This window comes from Agelaius tricolor, unplaced genomic scaffold (genome assembly GCF_023055355.1).
Source record: "Agelaius tricolor isolate 1412-34295 unplaced genomic scaffold, bAgeTri1.0.p SCAF_32, whole genome shotgun sequence".
NCBI classification, from domain to species: Eukaryota; Metazoa; Chordata; class Aves; order Passeriformes; family Icteridae; genus Agelaius; species Agelaius tricolor.
In genome coordinates, this window is record NW_027269292.1 from 6,512,072 (window position 1) to 6,533,770 (window position 21,699).

The following is a 21,699-nucleotide window of genomic DNA, read 5'->3' on the forward strand; positions in this document are numbered from 1 at the left end:
GTCGGGAAGGGGCAGCCGGCGGCAGCGGCACCGGGCGGGGTGGGGGTCGCACGGTCGGGGGGTCCCGCCGGGAGTGTCCCGTGGGATCGGGGCGTCCCCGCTCGGTGCCCGCGGGGGTCCCGGCCGGGGCGGGGGGGGGCGCGGGGCCGCTCCCCCCCCCGCGCCGTTGCTGCGATACGGGCGGGCCAATCAGCGCTCACCAGCTCACCCGGGCCCCGGCACCGCTTCCTTATATGGTGCGCGCCGTCCGCGGGGCGCCGCGCGCATCACCATATAAGGGCATGATCCTAAATACAGCACCTACCTTGGGCCGGGGGGCGGGGCCGGGGGCGGGGCCTCGGCGCGGGCGGGGCCGGGCCGCGCCCCCCGCCCCACCGGGCCCGGGCCCGCTGCTGCCGCCGGACCCCGCCCGCCCCGGGGAAGCCGCCGCCGGTCATTAAGCGGAATGCAAATGAGCAGCCCTTCACCTCTAATTGCTTTTGTTAAAAGCGGAGTCGCGGGGCTGCGCGCGAGCGGGCGACGGCGGTGGGAACGGGCGGGGACGGAGCCGGGACAGAGCTGGGTGAAAGACGGGGTAGCGGCAGCCCCGGGCGGCTCGATTTGTCTCGTTTGTCACATCCCAGCCCGGTTCCCCCCGCGGAGGGGCCGTGGCCACCGGAGCCGCTGGACCGCCCTCCGCGTTCTGTCCCGCCCTGGGGGGGCCCTCGCGTGGCCGCTGCCCACGCGTGACACTCCCTTGGCCGCTGCAGGGACAGATCCGTTCCGTCCTTCTGCCGTCCTTGCACGGTCAGCAGCCGGCGGCACGGAGACGCGCCGACTAGACGGGGTGCAGGAATACCCCGGAACATTCCCGTTTCCTCGCCCCACGCTGTATTCGAGCCGGTTCCTCTCTCTCCCCATCCGCAAACAGCTCGTGTTTATGTTCCTACAAATAATGAGCAAATTCAGAACCCCCGGGAACAAAAGATCTTTTGTGCGGAGCGCTCGGAGCCTGGAGCGGGCGATAAACGACGCCCCCCGGCCCGCCGCCCCCGGGAGCGGCACTTTCCCCCGCGGGCGGTTCGAGGCGACCCGCGGAACCGCCGCGCCGGGGGCGGCGAGGGGCTCCGGTATGTGCCGGCACGCCCGCAGAACCGGGAGCGGGCGCTTTGCCGTCGGGGCGCTCCGTGGGCGCTCCCCGCGGGGATCCCGCCGTTCGCTCTGGCCGGAGCGGGGGCTCAGGGCACGCCGCCCCCAAGAACCGGTGGCTGCGGGACACGCGTGGGCTCGGCCGATGGGGGAGAATCCCCAGCCTTCGTGGGTCTGTGCTTCTGGAAAGAACGGCGGCTTCTCTCCGCCGTGGGCACCGCAGAGGGAAAAAGCCCCGCGCTTTGCCCGGGGCTTGGCACAGCTCCCGGGGGCTCCTGCGGGCGATCCGCCCTGCTGAACCGACCGTGCGGGGGGCGGCCCGCGGCGGAGGCGGCGGCAGTGCCCCCCTGGGGTGGCAGGAACGCCGCCGGTTGCGCAGAGGCGGCGGCCGCCATTTCCAGGAGGACGGTGCCACCTATGGAAAGCACCTGGAATTCACCGGGCCGGCGGGGACGCGCCGGGAAGTGCAGCGTTTCCGAGCGGCGCCGTCGGTACGAGGCCGGGCTGCGCCCGCCGCTTCCCGGACGGGGCCGCGAGCATCAGAGGGGCTTGGCCGCCACGGTCCTCGGTACCGACTGCCCCGGGGAGAATGTGCGGCTCGGTCCCGCAGCGGCGGCGGGACGCGAGCGGGACGGGCGCTGAGCTGCATCTCCTCGGGGCGGTCGTTTCGCTGACCGGCCGAAGCCTCCGTAACCGGGCAATAACGATCGAACGGGCAGCGAGAAGTTCCTCTGCCCCGGTGATCGGTAGAGTCCCCGAAGGCGGGATTCTCTCGCTCCCTCTGTGTCCGTCCACGCCGAGATCCCTCCAGGGCTCCGCCAGCCCCCTTCGGTCCCCGGAGAAAGGGCAGCAACCGTAGCCGGTGCCCTGCCAGGCGTCGGCCGGACCCGAGCCGTGTCCGGGGGGGCACGGTGCCTCTCGCCGCCACGTCGCCTCTGGGGCCGCCGGGGAAGCCCTGCCCCGTCATGAATTCGATGTCAAACACTCGACACGAAAACTTGCACGGGAATTTCTGGGGTCTTATGGACCGTCGGCGTCGCCGCTGCATGGGCACACCCGAGATGTCCCCTCCTCGGAGCGGGTACCCCCGCGCTGCCCGGTAGCAGCCCCGGCGGCACTGCGCGGTACCGGTGCCGCAGGTCGGAGCCGGTCGCTGCCTCCTCAGTTGTCCCCGAGCTGCTCGGAAACGAAAAGGCAGCGTCTCGGGGGCCGGGCTGAGCCCCCAGTCTCGGACAGGACCGTGAGCCGGTGGTGCCGGCGGTGCCAAGGGGTCCCGGGTCCTCGACCCCCGTCGGCACAGCCCGGTACCGGTCCGTGGGGCGGCCAAGTGCCGATGCTGCTCCCGGCTCCATTCAGCTACCGGGGCAGAGAAGGGTTTTCCTGCACGGCTCGGGCACGGAACCGAACCGGGAGAAACCCGCAGCCGAACCAGGCGGCTGGGCTGACGGGGAATCCGGGGCTGGTCTCTCCGAGTGTGCAGCGGAGCGCCCACGCAAGCAGGGAGCTCGCGTGGAAGGTGGCTCCGGGGCGTGCTCTGCCCTGCGCGGCGGTGCCCGGGCTGCAGGATGCCTCTCCCGGGACCCCAGGGCCAGCCCGGTCGGGGGATCCCTTCGGGGGCGGGCAAGCTTTGGGCTTCTGCCGGGGGCCACTTGCTCTTGCCCACTCCTCTCTGCGGTCCTGGAGTGGGGGCCGTGCTCGGGTCGCCCAGGAGATTGGGACACGCTGGGACGCGACCGTGGCATGAAGGGGTCTCTGAGGGACAGCGGCATCCTCGGCCACGCGGGGAACCGGGCCGGGTCGGGCTGGGGGCTGTGATGGATCCTGTCGTCCTCAACGCGGGTGGCCGCGGGACGGAGCAGCTTCTGAAGCACGCCCAGCAGAGCACACGGGAGCGGCGGGGAACTGCCCCGCTGCGATACGGGATCCATGGTGCCGGCGGTTGGGTTGGAGCCAGGTCCGTCCCGCTGCCCCGTTCTCCCGGCTCAGCCGCACTCGGACACGCGCGCTCGCCCCGCCACCGCCACGCGCGACCCCGAGAGGGGCTCCAGACCCCCGGTTTCGTTGCAAAACTCGCTGCCGTGGTGTCCTCCGCAGAGAGAGAACCGAGGGGGGAGCCGGGCGCTCTGCTCCCCAGCAGCCCTCTGAGTCCCGAGGAGTTCATCGCGCGAGTGCGGCTGGAGGAGCGTAGACCCCGCGGCCGAGAGGATGGTTTGGGGTCAAATGGGCGGACACGGGGTTTGCCGCGGCAGCACACGCTCTCGCCGGTCCGGAGCTGTCCCCTTGACGCGTCCGAGTCCCGGGATCCCAGAACGGGGCCCCGGGCCGGTGTGGGTAACGGGAGCCGCAGGGATGAGCGGTCCCACCCGGCCCAGAGCCCGTGGGGCGCCCAGGCAGCTCCTGCCGTTGACCCTGGGAGCGTGGAAGGCTGCCCGTGCCCCGGCTCAGCTCCTGCTCCCAGTGGCCCGGTTGTGCGGGAGGGGTCCCCGAAGTGCCGCCCGCTCCGGGCGCGGAGGTCTCCGGACACCCTTCGGTAGCGGTGGGAACTGCCCGGGTACCGTCCCGCCCGCCGCTGCCGCGTCCCGCACGGCCGGAGCGGCTCTGTCCCTCTTCACCTTCCGGGCCGAGACCCCCACGAGTGGCCGCAGCCCCGGCCCGGCTCACCCACGCGCGGGGGCTTCGGGCGGCTCCCCCGTGGCGGCGGTGGCTCCGCGCTGCTTTCCCCCGCTCCGTTCTCGTTTGCATCTCCCCTTCTGCCTCCCCCCCCCGCATCTCAACCGGGGCGCGGCTCCGGCCCCGCGCGGGTTCCGCGTGGGTTCCGGCGCGAGGATGGAGCTGTTTCTCCGCTGATGCCGCCGTGGGAGGCAGCCGGAATCTGAACCTCGGCCTCTCCTCTCTGCGCCCCTACGCGTGGCCGCGGGGCTCCTCCGCGGAGCTCCGCGCAGGCGGCGGGGCAAAGGCAGCTGCTCGGTCGGGAGCTACGCGGCCCCTCAGGGCTCGCGTGTGGTGCCGGTACCGGGCGGCACGGCCTCGGATGCGCGGTTCCAACGTGCAGCGAGGACACCGACAGCCAAGGTGCCGGGCAGACACCGACTTGCTCGGGGCTGCGGCAGCCCCACGGCCACGGGAATGGGCGCCGCTGCGACAGCGCCCGTCGTGTCGGAGGGACACGATCAGCTCCCGACCCGCAGCCTCGCTTCCCCCGCCGGGCCGTGCTCCCGGTGCCGCCGGCTCTGTCCTCTACGAAGCACCTTCCCAGGAACGGGGTCCAGTGAGCCGCGTCCACGCCAATTCACGAGTCGCCCCGCGACCAGCCTTAATTAACGACGATTAATTCGACATTAACGAAAAACTTCCCGGGACGCAGCTCGCCGGGAGCCGGGAGCCCGCGGAGGTTGCGCTCCCCCCCGGCCCGGCCACGCCGCGCAGAACTCGCGTGTCGCCACGGCTCCCGTGGCCGCGGGGGTTCAGGCATGGTATGGGAGTACACGGGAGCCGCGGAGCGGGAATCTTCCGCCTCCTACCGCGGTTTCACTTCGGCCGGAGGCGGCGGGAGGAGGGATCTGCCCACGGAGACCCGACACACGAGCCCCGCGTCCCGCATGGGGCCGTGCGGGTCCAGCTGTCGGCGCTCCCCGCGGGGTCCCGAAGCCCCAGTCGTGTCCGCCGTTGGAGGTCCGTCCCCGCCCCGGTGACACGGCGGCAGGCAGGATCCCCGGGAAACAACGCGGCTCGGGGTGAGAGCAACGCCGGTGCCCTCCGGTCCCCGCGCCCCCCGGGCGGCTTTCCCAGCCGGGGAAGGGGAAGGGTCTCGTAGCCCCAGCCCCAGGCCCGCGCGGCTCTGGGGGTGCCCTCTCATTCACCGGAGGGCAGGCGCAGCCGGATCCCCGCGGCCGTTCCCGCCGTGGGTTTCCCACGCGTGAGCGTGGCGGCCGCCCCAGGCCCACTGCTCATCGGCTTCGAGCTCCTCAGCGCAGGGGAGACAGCAGGGAAAGACCCACGAGAGGCTTCGTCTGCTCTCGTCTATCGTGAACGGCGCCGCAGGAGCCCACGCGCATCCCACTCTCGGGGCAGCTCCCAGCGGCGGCGCTGCCCACGGACACGGGAACGGCTTCACTCCGCGGGACCGGGCTGAAGGGCTGTCCGGTCCTCCCGGAGCCTCACACCCACAGCGCGGGGGGCGGGTTCGGTCCCTGCCCACTTGCGAGAACCGGTCGCGTGGGACCTCCTGTCTCCCAGAGGCTGCTCCGGTTTCCCGCGACTCACGCGTGTCTCGTTCTTCCGTGGCCGCCTCGTGGAGAAGGTGCTGTCTCCCGACGCCGTGCCGCGGGGCGAGAGGCAGAGCCGGAGCGGGGAGCCGGCGGGGGTACCGGCTGGCAGCCTCCCCGGTACCGGCTGGCAGCCTCGCGGCGCAGCCCCGTTCCTACGCCAGTTTGCTAACAGATAACGCGGGAGATGGACCAAATCCCGCGTGGGGCCGCCCCGCTGGCCCCGGGTCACCTCTCCTCCCCCCCGGGACCGCAGCCGGGGGCTGCCGGCACAACGAAACCGGCGGCCGCGGTGCCCCATTCTGCTGGCCGTGTCCGCGTCGCCGGGAAGGATTCGCGTTCCCGCAGCGGCGGCGGCGGCGAGCGGCACGCGCGACCGCGCCTGTCCGTGGACGGCTCCGCGGCACCGCGATCCCCCCCGGTACCGGGACGGGCGGTTCGCGCGGGATCGCTCCCACCCCTGACACCGCTCTCTTTGTCCGACCACCGGTAGGCGGGCCAGGCCCGTTCCGCGGCGGAACCCCCCATTCCGCACCGTCCGGCCGCCGCCGAACCCCCCGTCCCGTTCCCGGTTCCGCGGACCCCCGTGGCGCTCCGTCCCCGCTCCGCGCACCCCCTTTGTGCCCCGCGCCCCCTCCCGCCCTCCCGGGGCCGTCCCCCCGAGCGGGGCGTGTCCCGGTGTGTGTGGGCGTGTCCCAGTGGGCGTGGCCGTGGGCGTGCCCCTAGGCCCCGCCCCGGCCCATCGGGACGCGGCGCACGTCGTGGGGCGGGGCGCGGCGGGGCCAATGCGGCGCGGGCGGAATATTCCACCGCGCGGGGGGGGGGCGCGGTGACGTCAGCGGGCGGAGTATTATGGTCTGGGCTGCGCCGGGGCCGCCCCTGCGCTGCGAGCGGCCGCGTAAACATGGAGCTCTCGGCCGTCGGGGAGCGCGTCTTCGCGGCCGAGGCCCTGCTCAAGCGCCGCATCCGCAAAGTAGGTGCCCCCCCGGCGGGCCCCGCCGCGCCCCCGCCGCCCCGCGCCCCGGCCCGCTGGGGGCGGCTCTGCCTCCCCCCGCCGCGGGGCGGGCTCCGCTCCGCCGCTCCCGCCCTCCCTCCGCGCCTTTGGGGGGGGGGGCGGCGTTAAACCCGCGCCCGGGGGGGGTGCGTGTGTGTGTGTGTGAAATCCGCGTTATTTTTCATTGTTGCATCTCCCCCCCCCACACCCCGCGCCGTGCTCCGCTCCCTGCCCGGGGCGTTGCGGGGGGACCTTTGTTGCGGGGCGGTTTGTCGCGGGTTTGTCGCGGGTTTGTCGCGGGTTTCGCTCCACGCATATTTATTTCCCTCGCTTCCCATCCGCAGGGCCGCATGGAATATCTGGTCAAATGGAAGGGCTGGTCGCAGAAGTAAGTGGCCCGTGGGGCCTCGGGGGGCTGCAGCAGGGGCTGGGGGGGATGCTGCCTGCACCCCCTGCTCTCCCTTTGTGCCAGAACCAGAACCTTTATGCCCCTGTTTTTTTTATTTCATTTGTCTTCCTCCCTCCTGGCTCCTTATTCTGTTCCCTCTCTCCGTCCCGCCTTGCCCCCAGGTACAGCACTTGGGAACCCGAGGAGAACATCCTGGATGCCCGGCTGCTCGCAGCCTTCGAGGAGAGGTACAAGGCCTTTACTAGCTGTAGCAGTTGCGCTTGTAAATATGTTGCTGTCTTGTAGCTATGCTGAATTGAAGCTTTGGTTCTTTTAACACCTCTAGGGAGCGAGAAATGGAGCTTTACGGGCCCAAAAAGCGAGGCCCCAAGCCCAAAACCTTCCTGCTAAAGGTAAGGAGGCCAGAGCCCACACGCCAGGGCTCCGGGCCAGGGCAGGGGTCCCGGTGCGGCCCCCTCGGAGGATGCTCCCCTCAAAGGTGGCCTCTTGTAAGTTGCAATTACACAGCCGGATGGCAGGATAATAAAGTCACCGGGTGATTTATCTTCTTTGCAGGCCCAGGCAAAAGCCAAAGCCAAAACCTATGAATTCCGCAGCGACTCTTCCAGGGGGATCCGGGTGCCGTATCCCGGCAGGTCCCCCCAGGAGCTGGGCTCCACGTCCCGGGCTAGGGAAGGACTGAGAAACATAGCCCTGGCCCCCCAGGGCAGCTCCAGCAGCAGCACCCCCAAGGCAGACGGCATCCGGGAGCGGGTGATCCGCGTGGAGGAGAAGCCCGGGGAGACCCCCAAAAAGAGAGGCCCGAAGCCCAGGAAGGAGCTTTACAAGGACCTTGCGGAGACTCTGGACGCCTCCAAGAGGAAACTGGGGGAGCCGGGGGACAAGGTGGGGGACTACCTGAAGGCCAGGAAGATGGAGGAGGCGGCGGGGGCAGCCAAGTTTGGCTCGGGACACAGCGTGATCCAGCTGGCCCGGCGGCAGGAGCCCGACCTGCCCGGCGCCCTGCCCGGCCCCACCCGCGCCGAGCCGGGCCCCGAGGCCTTCCCCCCGCGCCTGGCCAAGCACCGGGCGGACTTCCTGGACCCCAAGGGGCAGGGGGGGCTGGACCCCGGCGGGCCCAAGCTCCTGCACGGCGCCGTGGGCCCGGGGGCCGTGGGCGGCCTGTACCGCGACGGCGTGGGGGGCCCGGCGGGGCGGCCCTCGCTCATCGCCAGGATCCCCGTCTCCAGGATCCTGGGGGACCCCGAGGAGGAGTCCTGGAGCCCCTCTCTCAACAACCTGGAGAAGGTGGTGGTAACTGATGTGACCTCTAACTTTTTGACCGTCACCATCAAGGAGAGCAGCACGGACCAAGGATTCTTTAAGGAGAAGCGATGAGTTTGGTGGAGGTGGTGCTGGGGTTTTCTTCAGTCAGATCCAGACAAAAGCTTGGTAGAGCTTGGTGGGCCTCTCTTTTTTTTCTTTTTTTTTATGCTCCTTTTTTTTTTTTTTTCTTTTAAATTTTTTTTTCTTTTGTTTTTGGTCCTGGAGAGAATTTAGAAACTGTCCTAAATTCATTAACTCATTCTTTTGTTTTGGTTTTTTTTCACGTCTTACATTTCGTTGGAAAGATTATCTCTAGAGTTATATTTTCTATTAGATGTAAATATGTTATTTAAGAAAAAATGCTTATATATATATCTATATATATATATTTCAACTCTGAGTTGTTTTATTTAAATGGAGACAACAGTGACTGCTCAGTTGCTCCTAGAAAGGACAATAAAACTGAGAACTAACGAGTTCACGCATCTGCCGCAGGAGCCGGTGTACATAACAGTGTTCATAGCTAAGTATGTGCTGGGTTTTTTTAACTATTATTTTTCATATGATGCTATGGATGGTGGAGGGGGACGTGTTGCTCCCTCACAGGGCCGAGTGCCCGGATTTCTTGATTGTGATTTAAGGTGTTGCTTGTACAATCAAGTGTGCTGTGTCCAGGACTGTTGCCCTTGACAGTTGACGTGAGCACTTGAATTCACAGTGTTGTTGGGGATGGGGTGTTTCCAGTCTAACAAAAAAAGTCATGTTGCTACAAAGTCGGGGCGGGGAAAAGCAGAAATCCATAAAAAGGCTAAAAGTGTTGGAGTATTAACTTGAATTCCCTTTTCTTGCGGAGGAGAGGAGTTTGTGTGTGTAAGGCTCCTGAGGGGTGATACTGAAATGCACTTTAATAGAGTTGTCGTAGCAGTTGTGGGAGATGGGACTGAGCTGAGTATATCTGTTTTCATTTTGTCTGGTCGCTTGATTCTGTTCCCCCACCCACTAAAAACAAAAAACCCCAACAAAACCCCCCTCTGTTTACATTCCTGAAATGCCAGAGAGGTTGGGGAGGGAACATCTCACTGCCCATATTTAGTTACTTTTTTCTGCTACAGAAAGTGGATTATTATTATTTTTATTCCCAATCACAGTTTACTTCAGACTGTTGGAAGACTCTTGATAAAGTGTTTTGTAATATCCACATCCCTGACGAATCCCAGGGTCACCTTTATGCATTCAGAGACAATAAACATTTCCCTTTCCTTACGCTGGTTAAACAATAGCCAAGAGGCAAAATATTCCTGTGCGGGGCAGCCCTGCTGCCTCGGATGGATTTGGTGCTGGATTTGCCCCTGGGATCCCTCCCAGGGCTGGGATCCGGGGCCGGGATCCGGAGCTGGGATCCCTCCCTGGCTGGGGTAGGGAGGCTCTCGGGGCTCTGGGCGAGCTGCAGCAGTTTGGCTGCTGGTTGGGGGGCTGGGGGTGTCCCTGCTCTGCCGCTCTCCCAGCTCGGTCACCGCTGCTCAGGGAGGGAGCCTGGCCCGGCTGTGGCTGGGTGAGGTGGAGCAGGTGGCCCTGGCCTCCTCACACCTTGCTCGGGGCAGCAGTGGGATGGGAAGCACAAGCCCGGCAGTGCCTGAGGCTGGGACTGAGCCAGGACCCCTCATCCCTGAGCTCCTGAAGGCCCCTGGCCCCGGGAGCATCCATGGGCTGAGGGAAGGGCTGGGCAAGGGCCGTCTCTGCTGCAGGGCCCTTCGGCAGCTTCACCTTGCCCGGTTCCCTTCCCCATCCTTCTTTTGGGAGCCGTGAGGTGCCTGGCAGGATGCTGGATTGGCTGTGCAAAGGGAGCCATCGTGTCTGACAGTTCCCAGTTTGTTTTTCCTTTCTTCTTTTTTTTTTTTTTTTTTTTTTTTTTTTTTTTAAGACATATTTTGTAAAATTGAGATTTTTAACTTGGTTTGTACGAAGAGCCGATGCGTTGGTTCCGGTGCTGACACGGTGTTGTTGGAGGATGAGGAGGGGGTTGAGCTGTTTGTGCTCCTGCCGCCGCAGGGGCCGGAGGATCCTTCCCTGTGCAAAGAGCCCGGAGCCGCTCCTGCCCCGCTGGAAGCTCCAGCGCCGTGTCCGTGTGTCCGGCACACCTGGAGCGAGCCGTACCTGTGCGTGTATCCGTGTGTCTGTACATAGACGTGTACCCTGCGTGTGTGTGTGTGTGCGGGCGCGTGCGTGTGAATTATTTAAATCTAAGACTTGTACAAAAAACCGATTTGGCTAAATCTCAGTCTCAGAAGTGAAGCTTAACTACGTGTCTTCTGCCAGCCGTGAATGTCCATATGAGACCTGCTTTTTATGTCAGTTTAAATATATACTTTGTAAATAGAAACGTGTCTGGCTTCCCTTTGTGGCCCTGGGGTGCCCGGGGGTGCCGTGGGGTGCGCGGGGGTCCCGGCGGGGTGGGTGCCCCTGCAGCCCGGGGGGGCTGGGAGCAGGCGGAGGCTCCGCGGATGTCGCCGGTCTGGGCGCCCCCCCGGGGGTCCCGCGGTGCCCCGAGGGGGCGGCGGCGGCCGCTGCGAGCGGCTCCGGTCCGAGGAACGGCGCCGGGGCCGCCGCTACGACACCTCCCGGAACCGGGCCGCTACCGGCGCTGGCCCGCGGCGCTCCGCCCTTCCGACGGCTCGGGCGGCGGCGGCCCCTGCCCGTCGGGCCCGGCCTTTGTGCGAGCGCGGCCCGGCAGCCCGGGCGGGGGCGGGGGGCTTCGTGGCTTTTTGAAGCCGTGTCCTCATTAACCTCCTTTTTCTGCTCGGGCGGGTGGGGCGCGGACCCCGCGCCGCGGGAGCTGCCAGCGCCGGGAGGAGCGGGAGGAAGGGCCGCACAATGGCGCCTTTCTCCGCCGGCCCGGCGGGGGGGCCCGTTCACACGGGCCGCGGGGCCCGGGGCCGGGGCTGGGGCCGGCCCGGGGGCGCTCGCACGGCGGGGCTCGGCTCCCGCCCGACGGCGGCACCGACGGCAGCGCCCGGGGCCGCCCGCGCCTTCCGCGGCCGCGCAGCGCCCTCCGCAGGCCGGCCCGGCCCTGGCCCCGTCCTGCCCCGGTCCCGGTCCCTGGCACGGTCCCTGGCCCGGTCCCGCAGGTGCGGGCGCTCACCTGAGCTCCGCTCACGGAGCTCTCGGGGCAGCTCCAGCCGCAGCGGAGCCCCGGGCCGGGAGGGGCTGGGGCCGGCACGGAGCCCCGCAGGAAACGCGGTGCGGTTTCCCCGCTCCGGTTTCCCCGCTCCGGTTTCCCCGCTCCGGTCCCAGGCTCGCACATCCCCAGCCCGGGGCCCCGCCGCAGCCCGGGCTGGGAACACGGAGCCGCAGAGAGGGGCCGGCCCCGGGCGGTGCCGGGGGGGACGGAGGGGCACGGGAGCAGTGACCGGAGCACTCCCGGAGCAGTGACCACACGAGGCTGAAAAGTTTAAAAAAATATTTATTGATATGCTAGAAAAGAAGTGTGGAAAAGTCATACAAAACCCCCCACCCGACGTAACCATTTCCTAGTGTTTTCCTGCAAATAAATTAAAAGCAGCCTAGAACTGGGGGCTACACTAGCGTTAGTGTCCAGGAACACTGGAAAACTGCTCAAAGAACAGGGGGTGAGGGGCTGTGAGGGACCAGGTGATGCGTGGGGAGCTGGTCCTGCTCCCACAGCACTCATGCTTTCACAGGGCAATAACATCCCCGACTTTTGTTCTCAGAAAATAAAAGCAAACAAACAGCTGCAGTTTAAAGCAATTATAAGTGTCATACAGGATCGATTTGGCTCTCTTTTTAATTAAAACGTACAAATCAGAGCACTGACTGGCACAAGTTACAAGAACAATTGTTTGTTTTCACCTATCTCAAATTTCTGTCAGTAAAACCTTTCTCCTGGCTCTGGAGCCCATCACACACAGCTCAGAAACTCGACACAAACCAAACCCCTAAACCATCTCCATCCCTCCGTGTACTCCTGGGATTTTCTTTTTGGTACAAAATATATATATAAAAATAGACTCAGTTTCTCGGGATGATGGCTGAATCGGCCACCTCTTCCAGTCCAATGGAAAACAACAAGGATGCTTAACCAGATTACGCCTGGGGAAAATATCCTTTCACTATACAAATACCGCAGGATTTCCACATCGGAAACCCCTTAGAAAATGACAAGTGACAAACCTTTAATTGCCTGTCTGACACCCGGCTGAACATGCCAACCCATAGCAGCAAACTCAAAAAAAAAAGGAATAAAAAAAGGTAGAACTTGAATCCTAATGGCATATAACCAGGGTCTGCACCAACCAGGGGTCTTCCAACCCCTGTCCACAAAGATTGCAGTAAATTCATCACAGGATGTGTCTTTGGGAAGCAAACCCCAGTGGGAACCGTGCACTCAGGCCCCCCAGCTGATGGGAGAGCCAAGGTCCCAGAACAACAAGTGAGAAAGGGGCTGGGGAAGAAACGTAGAGTGAGACGGCCAGAAAAAAAATCCTGGATTATCATTTTCACCATCGTTAGACCTTTGGCATTGAACCAGCTGGTGAGCAAAAGGCACAATAGCAAGTGGTGACAGCAGAGTCCTGTGCTGCTCGAGGGGACATGCCCTGGTGATGGAGGGGGCTGCCTGCTGTGGGGACACGTGTCCCTTTGCCAGACAGGAGCCAGGCCCTGCAGGGAGACACCCTGGGAGCTGGGCCAGCGGCTCTGGAGGGAGCAGCCAGCACTTCACCTGCTGTCCAGCTCAGCCCCTGCCCTGCCTCTGGGGCCTGGCCCCTCCTTGGAGCATCTTCAGATAATTTCCCCCCCTTGGAGAAACCAACCCACACATTCTCTTGCTGCAGGCAGGAGCATCCCTGCCCGCCAGCTTCCCCTCTGGGGCATTGCTCAGCAGGGCTCTGCACAGCTGGTGTCCCACTGGGGACCAGGACACCTGTCCCCACGGGTGTCACCGTGTCCCCAAGACCCTGTGACCACCCTGCTTTGCATAGGCACAAACCTGTGGTGGGACCGGTGCCACAGCCAAGGCTGAGATAAGGACGGTCCAAAGGCACATTGTTATCAGTTTGGATTCACAAACACCAGGTAGCAAACGTTCGGTGTGTGGCTGAGAGCGTCACCCCATGCTCCCAGAGCCCTTGGTTCTTCTCCCAGAGCACTGGCACCCCTGGCACAGCACACACCCTGCCCGGGGCTCTGCCTGCTGCTGACACAGGCCAATGCCGCCCTGGGGCTCGTTTGGCAAGGTCACAGTAGCAGGTAAACTGCACAGATTGTGACATTTGGCATCACCTGAGAATGATCCCACTGGCAGCCAGGGGCAGCAGCCGTGACCATGGGGGGCTGCTGCCTCAGGGGGTCACAAGCACCTGCACCCCCAGTTTGGTCCATGCACCCGCACTCCTGTGAGTGTCCCTGCCTGGGGCAAGGGAAATGCCTGCCCTGGTGCCACCTCAGTCACCTGGGGGCCCCCCAAGCAGTGACCTGCTGGTCAGGTGGAGGGACATCAGAACCGTGCAGGGAGGGGGCAGCTGCCAGCTGCTCATTGCCTCTGAGAAAAGGACTCAGCACCAACAGAACGAAAATGACCTCGAATGCTACTAAACTCTGCCTGAACTGCTGCTAATTTTGGCTTCTAGGAGAAATCTGCAGCAGGGAAAACACTGCAGTGGAAAAGCCATTACTGGGTGCCATTAGAAGCCCAAAGGAGCACCCCAGCTGCTGGGATGGCCAGGGGCAGGTGAATGGCTGTTCAGGTGCTCAGGTGAACAGCAGCCTGAGGTACCCACTGGCCTTAGCCCCTGTCCCTCTCCTCTCCCTTCCCATCACTCCAGACACCTGTGCAGGTGGCCTTGAGCAGCTTCTGAGCGTTCTGGAGAAAACCATGGATGATCAGCGCGAGTCTCACCCAGGGAGCAGCAGTCCTGGGTGTCCTGGCAGTCCCAGCACCAACCCACCTGCTGCTGGAAGGGTTCACACGTTCTGCAAGGTTTATAAAATATTCCCCAGCTCAGTCCCTGTGAGTGCCTGGAACCTGCTGAGCAGGAGGTGGAGATGCTGGCAATGCCAGCACGAGGCAGAGGAGGGGTGTGGGGGTTCCCTGGGCTGCCCAGAAATTCACGTTCTTCTGGAAGTCAAGTCACTGCACAGAAGCTGGTGGATCCTGCTGGCTCTCAAGGCAGGACTTTCCTCCAGCAGAAAGGAAACACCCTCCAAAAAAAAGCACCTCTGCCACCTGTTCTGTTAGCGGCATCCAGGATTTCACCTATCTGAGAATGGGGTTATTTCCCTCCCTCATGAAAAAAAAAAAAATTCCTTAAGAAAAAATGTAAACAATATTTCCCTATCAGCTGGAAACCCCAACAGAACCGCTGGGGGTTCCCCATCATTGGAAATGACCTCGCCCAGGGGGGTGGCTGGGCTGAGAGTACCCTGAAAAACCCCCGAATGCAGCTGCCCCCCACAGCCCTGAGGGCTGGGAGCAGCAGCTGCCTCATTTGGATTGACGTGCAGCTCCCCATGGCTCACAGACACATCCACAGGAAGCCCAGAAGAGAATCTCCCAGGTGTAAGAGTGTCCCGTGGCAGCTCCACACCCCCGTGGTCAGTGAGCTGCAGCCCTTGGATCCGCTGCTTCAAAGCTGAGACCTGCAGGCAGCGAAGCCTGGCTCAAAACTGGCCAGCCTGGCACCCCAGCAGCACCCGTGCCCCGCTCCCAGAGCATGGCATCGACCACCCCACACGGGGCACGGCTCCAGAGAGGATGGAGAGGAGCTAGGGAGGAAATCCAGGACCTGCTGGCAGTTTGGAGCGGGTTTCACTGCGTTACTGGTCCAGCCTTTCCAGACACGAGTTCCAGCAGGTCCCACGAGGGCTGCGCGTTCACTGGAAGAAAAAACACCTGATGGAAGAGCTGGGCAAAGGTGAGGGTGACGGGCCCTCTCCCTCCTCTCAGGCTCCGGGGCTCAGTATTGCCGCAGGTTGAAAAACCCGACGCTGGTGGGGGACTCCTTGACCGTCACTGTGATCAGGTTGGCGGTGACATCGGTGACAAAGACGTGCTCGATCAGGCTGCGCGTGGGTTTCCAGTCCTGGCTGGTCTGGATGGACACGGACATGTTCTGAGCCACACCTGGGAGGGAGGCCGAATCCCGGTCCGAATCCGAGCTGGTGTCCTCGCCGGTGCTGGCTTCGGACAGCGCGGGGGCCTTGCGGCCCTCGGTGGCCGCGTGTCCCTCTGGAGCGCCCGCGGAGCCACCTTTGGCCGAGTCCCTGTCCCCTGCCCGCTGTGTCTGCTTCTTGCTCTTGCCTCCGTCCCCCCCTGGCAGCGCAGCGGCACTGGCAGCATTCAGCCCGGCCCCTGCCGTGCCCCCCTTGGCACCGCCAGCGCCCTTGGCGCCCGCAGGGGCCGTGCTGCCGGCAGAGCCCTTGGCCAGGGAGCCGCAGAGGTGCCGGGGGCCGCTGCTCCCGCTGGGCCCGTTCCTGACACTCTGCAGGTTCAGAGCCTGCAGGTTCAGCTCCTGGCTGGAGGCTGCCTGGCTGCTGGCCCCCGATGAGCTCGATGCTGTCTTGCTGCCGTTGGGCAGCATCTGGCCTCCAGCAGCAAACCCCGACTTCTGCTCCCCTCCGGCGCTGCTGCCAGAAGCCTTTGCAGTTTTGGGTCCCTGCGCGTTCAGCCCCAGCTCCCCAGAGCCCTTCTGGCTCCTCATTTTCAAGTCCAGCCCTAAGCTGCCCTTACTGGCTGCCTGTGCCTTCAGTGCCAGCCTGCCCAGAGCTGAGCTCTCGGCCGCAGCCTGGCTTTGGGACATCCTGTTCATGTAGTGCACGATGGAGCTCTGCCAGCTGATGGCCTGGCTGGGGCTGGCCGAGCCACTCTTCATCACGTTGGGCAGGTTCTCCCCTGAGGAGCCCCCCGAGCTGAGCCCAGCCAGGGCGCCCGGGGGGTCCTTCAGCATGGCCAGGCCCGAGCCCTGCGTGCTGTGCTGGGGCTGCAGCTTCCCCACCAGCTTGGCGCTGCCCCCCGCCTCCTTCCGGGACGTTTTCAGCACCTTTGTCAGGTTCACGGTCCTTCGGGCTGCTTTCTGCTCTGGGGGAAGAGGCTTCCGGCCACGCTTCTTCCTGGAAGCGTCCTTCATGTCGGGCTTGGCCACCAGGATCTGAGCTTTCTTCTGTGGCACCGGGTGTGTCTCTCTGCTGCGGGGACCTCTCTTTGCTTCCAGATCACTCTCATCCTCTTCTTCGGAGGAGGAGGAAGAGGAGGATGTGGAGGAAGAGGAGCTACTTGACTTAGTTTTTGCAGGCATCTCTGGTTCCTGCAAAGCAACAGACACAAGGAGAGTTACCAGCAATGACCAAGGAATGGTTGTGGGCACTACAAACCCTCTAGGGTGGCCTGGCCAGGGCCTCAGACATGCCCAGGTTCTCTATTGGTGTAGCTGATCTTCAGGGATCCATCAGCTGACGGGATGAGCTGTGTGCCCAAGGCCACCCCCAAACCCCGGTGCCCTCCAAGGCCAGAGCCCCTCAGAGCTGCCCCACCCCTGCTGGGACTCACCACGTTCTTCCTGGGCCTGCCCCGGGGCCTCTTGCCCCTCTTCCGATTCTGCACTTCCTTCTCGTGCTCCCTGGAGGAAACAAGGATTGAGGACAATGCTCATGGGGAAGAAAAAATCACCTGGGGAAACTGAGGCAGCCAGGGAGTATCCAGAGAGCATCCCTGTGTGCCCAGCAACATCCCCGCAGCTTCCAGCAGTTACTGATGGACCAGGTGGGGTTACCCACCCTAAACTTGTGCCTCTCCCTGCTCTGGGTGAGATTTGCTGTTTTTCTGGCACAAGGGGATCAGGCAGAGGGAAGGCTCTGCCCCCAGCCCTGCTAAGGTTTGCCTTGGTTATGCCCCAGCTTCCATGCTGAGTGTGGGAGAGGCAAAGGCACTCCCTGAAGCTCAGTGAGCCCCTCCTTTGGTGGGCTCCTTCCACCTCTCCTGCACCTCCTGCTCTGGCCATGGTGGCCCAGGCTGGGATGTTTCAGGTCACTGTACTCGTTCCTAGTTTGTTTAAATGGGATGGTGTTCAGATGTAACACATCCAGCTGATTAAACACCATCCTGGCTGCACTCAACACCAGATCCTATTCTTGAATAAAATTGATCCAGAAACCAGTTATAATTGAATCCTATCATAAACTTTAATGATTTTTATTATTACTACGTCAAAGTATTTGGCAGCACTGTGTCTGCCGTGGCTGGCTGGCTACCCCTCTGTCCTGTGAGTGATTCCGGGGTGCAGGGCTGTGGAATCATTGCTGTTCTCAGGCTGGCTCCAGGCAGGAGCACAGACACCATCCTGTTCTGCCATCCAGGTGGATCAGCCTGGAGAAGGCTCTAGGGAGACTTCAGAGCATCTCCCAGTACTTAAAGAGGCTCCAAGAGAGCTGGAGAGGGACTTTGGACAAGGGCCTGGAGTGACAGGACACAGGGGATGGCTGCCAGCTGACTGAGGGCAGGGTTAGATGGGGGATTAAGAAGAAATTCTTCCCTGTGAGGGTGGTGAGGCCCTGGCACAGGGTGCCCAAAGAGTCTGTGGCTGCCCCATCCATGGTAATGTCTAAGGCCAGGTTGGACAGGACCTGGAGCAGCCTGGGATAGTGGAAATGATTGGGTGGATCGGGAAGAGCTTTAAGATCCTTCCTAATCCAAACATTCTCTACAATTTTCTCCCAGATATTATTTCTCTCGCCCTCCCAGAGCTTCACCCTCCACAAGTTCACTTTAATGCCTCACAAGCCCAGGCACCTTCTCCCCCCAGGGGTCTGTGGCTGCCCCCCAAGCACAGCCAAGGTCCCTGAGCCCTGGAAGGGGACAGGGAGCCCCAGGTCCGTGCCAGGCTCTGCCCCATTCCCCGGGTGCACCCAGAGGCCCCAAACCCTCGGGGTCTGCCTGGCCAGGGCAGAGCCGTTCTAGGTAGACCTGGACCGACCGTGACTCCGGGGACAAACAAAAGGGCCTGGCCACAAAGGGCCCCGCCAGCTCCGGGCTGTTGTTTCCAACGGCTTCCACCACACGTGCAGCCAATTAGAAGTTAATTGACTTTACAGTTTGCTTAGAAACATTTAGAGTTTGCTCACTTCTTTTGGAAAGCCAGGAGCAGCCGGGGGTCCAGGATGTTCTCCTCGGGCTCCCAGCTGTTGTGCCTGCAACAGAGGACACGGACCGGGTGAGAACAGGGGCCGGACCCCCCCCGGCCGCTCCGGCACCGGGGGCTTCCCCGGGGGCCACCCGGGCCTGGCACGGACCGGGGCGTGCCGGTACCGGGGGCCGGCACAGCCGGGGGGCGGGCAGGGGAGTGGGGCCGGGGGAGGGAGATCGGGAAGGGGCGGCCACGCCGCCGCGGGGCGAGGCGAGCCCCGCGCATCCCGGGGGAGCTCCGGTTTCAGCAGAGCGGGCGCGGGGCCGCCACGGCCGGGGGGGTGCGGCGGCTCGGGGGGGCTGCACCGGCCCGGGGTGGGGGGAGCGGAGCCCCACGCGGTGGCGGGGAGGGCCCGGCCGCGGCCGCGCTTATTTGTAAACAAAAGGAGCGGCACGACCCAAACAAAAGCGGCCGGGCGGGCGGTACCCGCGGCCCGCTCCGCAGCCGCTCCGCACCGCGTGGTTCCGCGATCCGCGCGGCCCCGCTCCGCGCCCCGCGCCCCGCACCGCCCCGCTCACTTGGAGGACCAGCCTCGCCACTTGACCAGGTACTCCAGCTTGCCCTGCGGAGAGAGACGGGAGAGGGGCGTTAGCGGCGGCGGGGGTGCGGGAGAGCGGGGGCTGCGGGGCGCGGGTCCCACCTTGCGGAGCCGCTTGCTGAGGATGCACTCGGCGGCGAAGACCTGCTCTCCCACGCTGCTCAGCTCCTCCATGGCCCCGCGCACACCCCCGCGCACTCACACACAAGGGGAGCCCCCGGGCGCGCCCCCGACGGCGGCCGCGCGCGCTCCGACCCCCCCAGATCCACGCGCGCCCCCCGGCACAATACGGCGGAGGGGCGGGCGGGGGGTCCCCAAATTCCCCGCCGGCCAATGGGGAGAAGGGGGCGGGGCGATCCGGCGTGGGGGGTGGGGGGAGGCATTGTCTGTGTGCGACCCCTCCTCTTCCTCCCGCGCGGGGGCGGCCGCTGCCCGGCCGGAGCGGGGACAATGGGGTGGCCCGGCCCGGGGCTTTGTTTGCCCGGGCGGCGCAGGGGGCTTCCCCGGCCGGCCCCGCGGGGGGATCCCCCCGGTCCGGCCCCGCGAGGGGTCCCTGCTGCGAGCAGCCGGGCTCCGAGTCCCCCGCCCGGGGTCCCTCCTGGGGACAAAGCGCCCTGCGGCTGGGGCAGCCAGCGCCGGTCCCCGCCGGGCCGCGCAGGCGGCGGCAGCACCGGCACGCTGTAGTCCTAAAATAGTTGATTCTAATAGAATAAAAGCTTTCCAGGGGGGCGGGCCGGTTGTGACCCTCGCGCGGTGCCGCTCGCAGCTCGGTGCCGCCCGGCCCGCGCTCCCTCCCGAGCCGCGCTACCGGGGGTGCGGCGGCACCGAGCGCGCACCGGGGCGTGCGGGGCTGCGCGAGGAGCCGCTGCACGGCGGTTGTGCGCTGTGGGCGTGGAAGGATGAAATATGGTGCTTTCCAGGCATGGAAGAAGATGAGTCAGCACCTCAGGGAGTTCTGCTCCGCGGGCCCGGAGCCTGCCGTTAACCGTGCGGGGATATGAATTGCCGTCGCCCCGGCGCCTGGGTGCCCGCGGCGCGCAGGGACTGAGCGGGAGCCGGACGGGCCATGGGGTGTCCTGCGTGGGGCCTCGCCCGCACCCCGGGCACTGCCGTCTCCGGTAAGCGATGCCGGGTTTAGCGGTGCCGGGTTTAGCGGTGCCGGGTTTAGCGATGCCGGGTTTACAAAAGCATTTGGAACGGCAGCGGGCGCGTTGGGCTGTCCCCGCTGCGGGGGGATGTCACCACAGGGACCCTCTGCACGAGGCAGTGAGAGACGGGACCGACTCGGGCTCCGCGGGGTGTGGACGTGCCTGGGGTGTCGGGTGGATGCCAGGGGGCTGTCCCGGCTCGGGCGCCGTCACCTTTCCTTGCTTCCTTTGACAATTACCGCGGCCGTTCGCTGATGAGAAGAGCTGTAGGAGCGTTTTTTTAGCCGAAGGTGACACAGAATTGTAACAGCGCCGCACTTTTTGTTCGAGTTCATTTACCTTGTGCCAGCTCGGCTCTTTGTGTGCGGCACCTCTGAGGTTTTAGAAGCTCCGTGTGACCTCCCCTCGCCGTGTGCTGAGCTGTGCCCATCCCGGCGGTGTGGGGCAGCCCGAGGGATGAGGATGAGGAGCCCTGGGGCTCTCCTGGCCGCGGGGATTCGGCTCTGAGAGACGGCCCCTGTTGGGAAGGAGCCCTGATTCGGGTGATGCTGGGTGAGCTCCTCTCCTGGCCGCCCCTCAGTGCTGCTGCTGCTGCTGTGTTCCCCAGGAGCATGCAGGGCTAGGGTCGCTGTTCTCTGCCTTCCCGGGGCCAGGAAGGGGAGGCTGGGTGAGTGGAGAGGCTCCATCCGCTGCCTGATGGGCTGGGGCTCAGAGTGGGAGCAGCCCTTGCCATTTGTGTCCCTTTAGGAACCACGGGGTTTGTGGGGCTGTGCCATCAGCATTGTCCCTGGTCCCTCGTGGGGACTCTGATTGATCCCTGGTGCTGCTCAGCCCCCATGCCACACATCCTGCTCCTGCTGGGGGTGGAAAGGACCACGCTGTTCCCTGGGCTGCAAATCTCCTTTCTCCTCACAGGGGTTTATTAAAAACTGGTCCTGGGCAGTCCCTGGGCTGCCGTGGGCTCTGTGCCTTTTACCCTGGCAGCGTGGGGTACCCCAGGGCTCCTGGGATGCCCTGTTCCCTCTTGGTCAGCCAGAGGAGACCATCCCAGCCCTGGAGCTTCCCTGGACACTGCTGGTCTGAGCTGCTGCTGGGGCTGGTGACTGGGGCAGGATGAGCTGCTCCCCTGCTGCTGCCAAAGCTGTGGCTCCACCTGTGAGTGCCTTTTCCATGAATTCTGTGTTTCCCATCCCCAGCAGGGACTTCACCCTTCTGGAGAAACTCAGGAACACACACTGAATAACTTGGCCCATGCTCCCACCAGGCAAAGTGACGTTGGGCCAATAAATTCACCAATCACCGTGAAAACCGTCACCATCTTAAAAATGAGAGCCAGACCCCCGAAATAACCTGATGGACCCTGATTTTGTAGCTTTTCCCAAGTAGGCCAGGCATGCCAGGAATGCTGTGGGTCCTGTGTTGTGTCTGTAGCAGGGGCTGTCAGGCTGAGGCGGGGGTTTGGTGTTGAAGGAAGGGATGGGGATGAGGGGAAAAGGGCTGTGCTGCTCCTGGACTGGAAATCTGTTTAAACTGGGGTTTACTGGGAACTAGGTCAGGTCACCCTGAGCTGCTGTGGGCTCAGTGCTCTGCCCATCCTGCCAGGCTGAGTGAGGGACACGGCAGGGAGCCCTGGCCTGGTGGGTGCAGGGTGGGGGTCAAGGTCCGAGGGGTTCCCAAGGGCCTCTGTGTTGGGGCTGGACCCCCCAAAGCAGGTGCATT

The 21,699-nt window shown here is 64.4% G+C and overlaps 3 protein-coding genes across 5 annotated transcripts in view; 2 read left to right on the forward strand and 1 right to left on the reverse strand.

Annotated features, from left to right (window-relative positions):
• Positions 1–6,226: 6,226 nt before the first annotated feature.
• CBX8 (chromobox 8) lies at positions 6,227–9,380 on the forward strand. Of its 2 annotated transcripts, none has more exons than XM_071451316.1 (5): positions 6,227–6,366; positions 6,732–6,775; positions 6,958–7,023; positions 7,098–7,188; positions 7,352–9,380. In XM_071451316.1, the coding sequence occupies exons 1-5, from the start codon at positions 6,298–6,300 to the stop codon at positions 8,171–8,173; spliced, it is 1,092 nt and encodes a 363-aa protein (XP_071307417.1). In that variant the 5' UTR covers positions 6,227–6,297; the 3' UTR covers positions 8,174–9,380. The 2 variants fall into 2 exon arrangements, with proteins under 2 accessions (XP_071307417.1, XP_071307418.1); XM_071451317.1 differs by having other exon boundaries at positions 7,122–7,188.
• A 2,164-nt stretch (positions 9,381–11,544) lies between these two features.
• Positions 11,545–19,150, reverse strand: CBX2 (chromobox 2). The gene is made up of 5 exons (XM_071451436.1): positions 18,935–19,150; positions 18,813–18,856; positions 18,233–18,298; positions 16,662–16,731; positions 11,545–16,419 (listed from the first exon to the last, which is right to left on the reverse strand). Exons 1-5 carry the CDS (start codon positions 19,004–19,006, stop codon positions 15,073–15,075), a joined length of 1,599 nt encoding a protein of 532 aa, XP_071307537.1. The 5' UTR covers positions 19,007–19,150; the 3' UTR covers positions 11,545–15,072.
• Positions 19,151–19,708: 558 nt separating this feature from the next.
• Positions 19,709–21,699, forward strand: part of RBFOX3 (RNA binding fox-1 homolog 3) — a 138,068-nt gene continuing 136,077 nt past the window's right edge. For both annotated transcript variants that reach the window (XM_071451444.1, XM_071451452.1), the window contains exon 1: positions 19,709–19,950. The gene's annotated coding sequence lies outside the window, so the exon portion shown is untranslated. The remainder of the gene's footprint in view (positions 19,951–21,699) is intronic.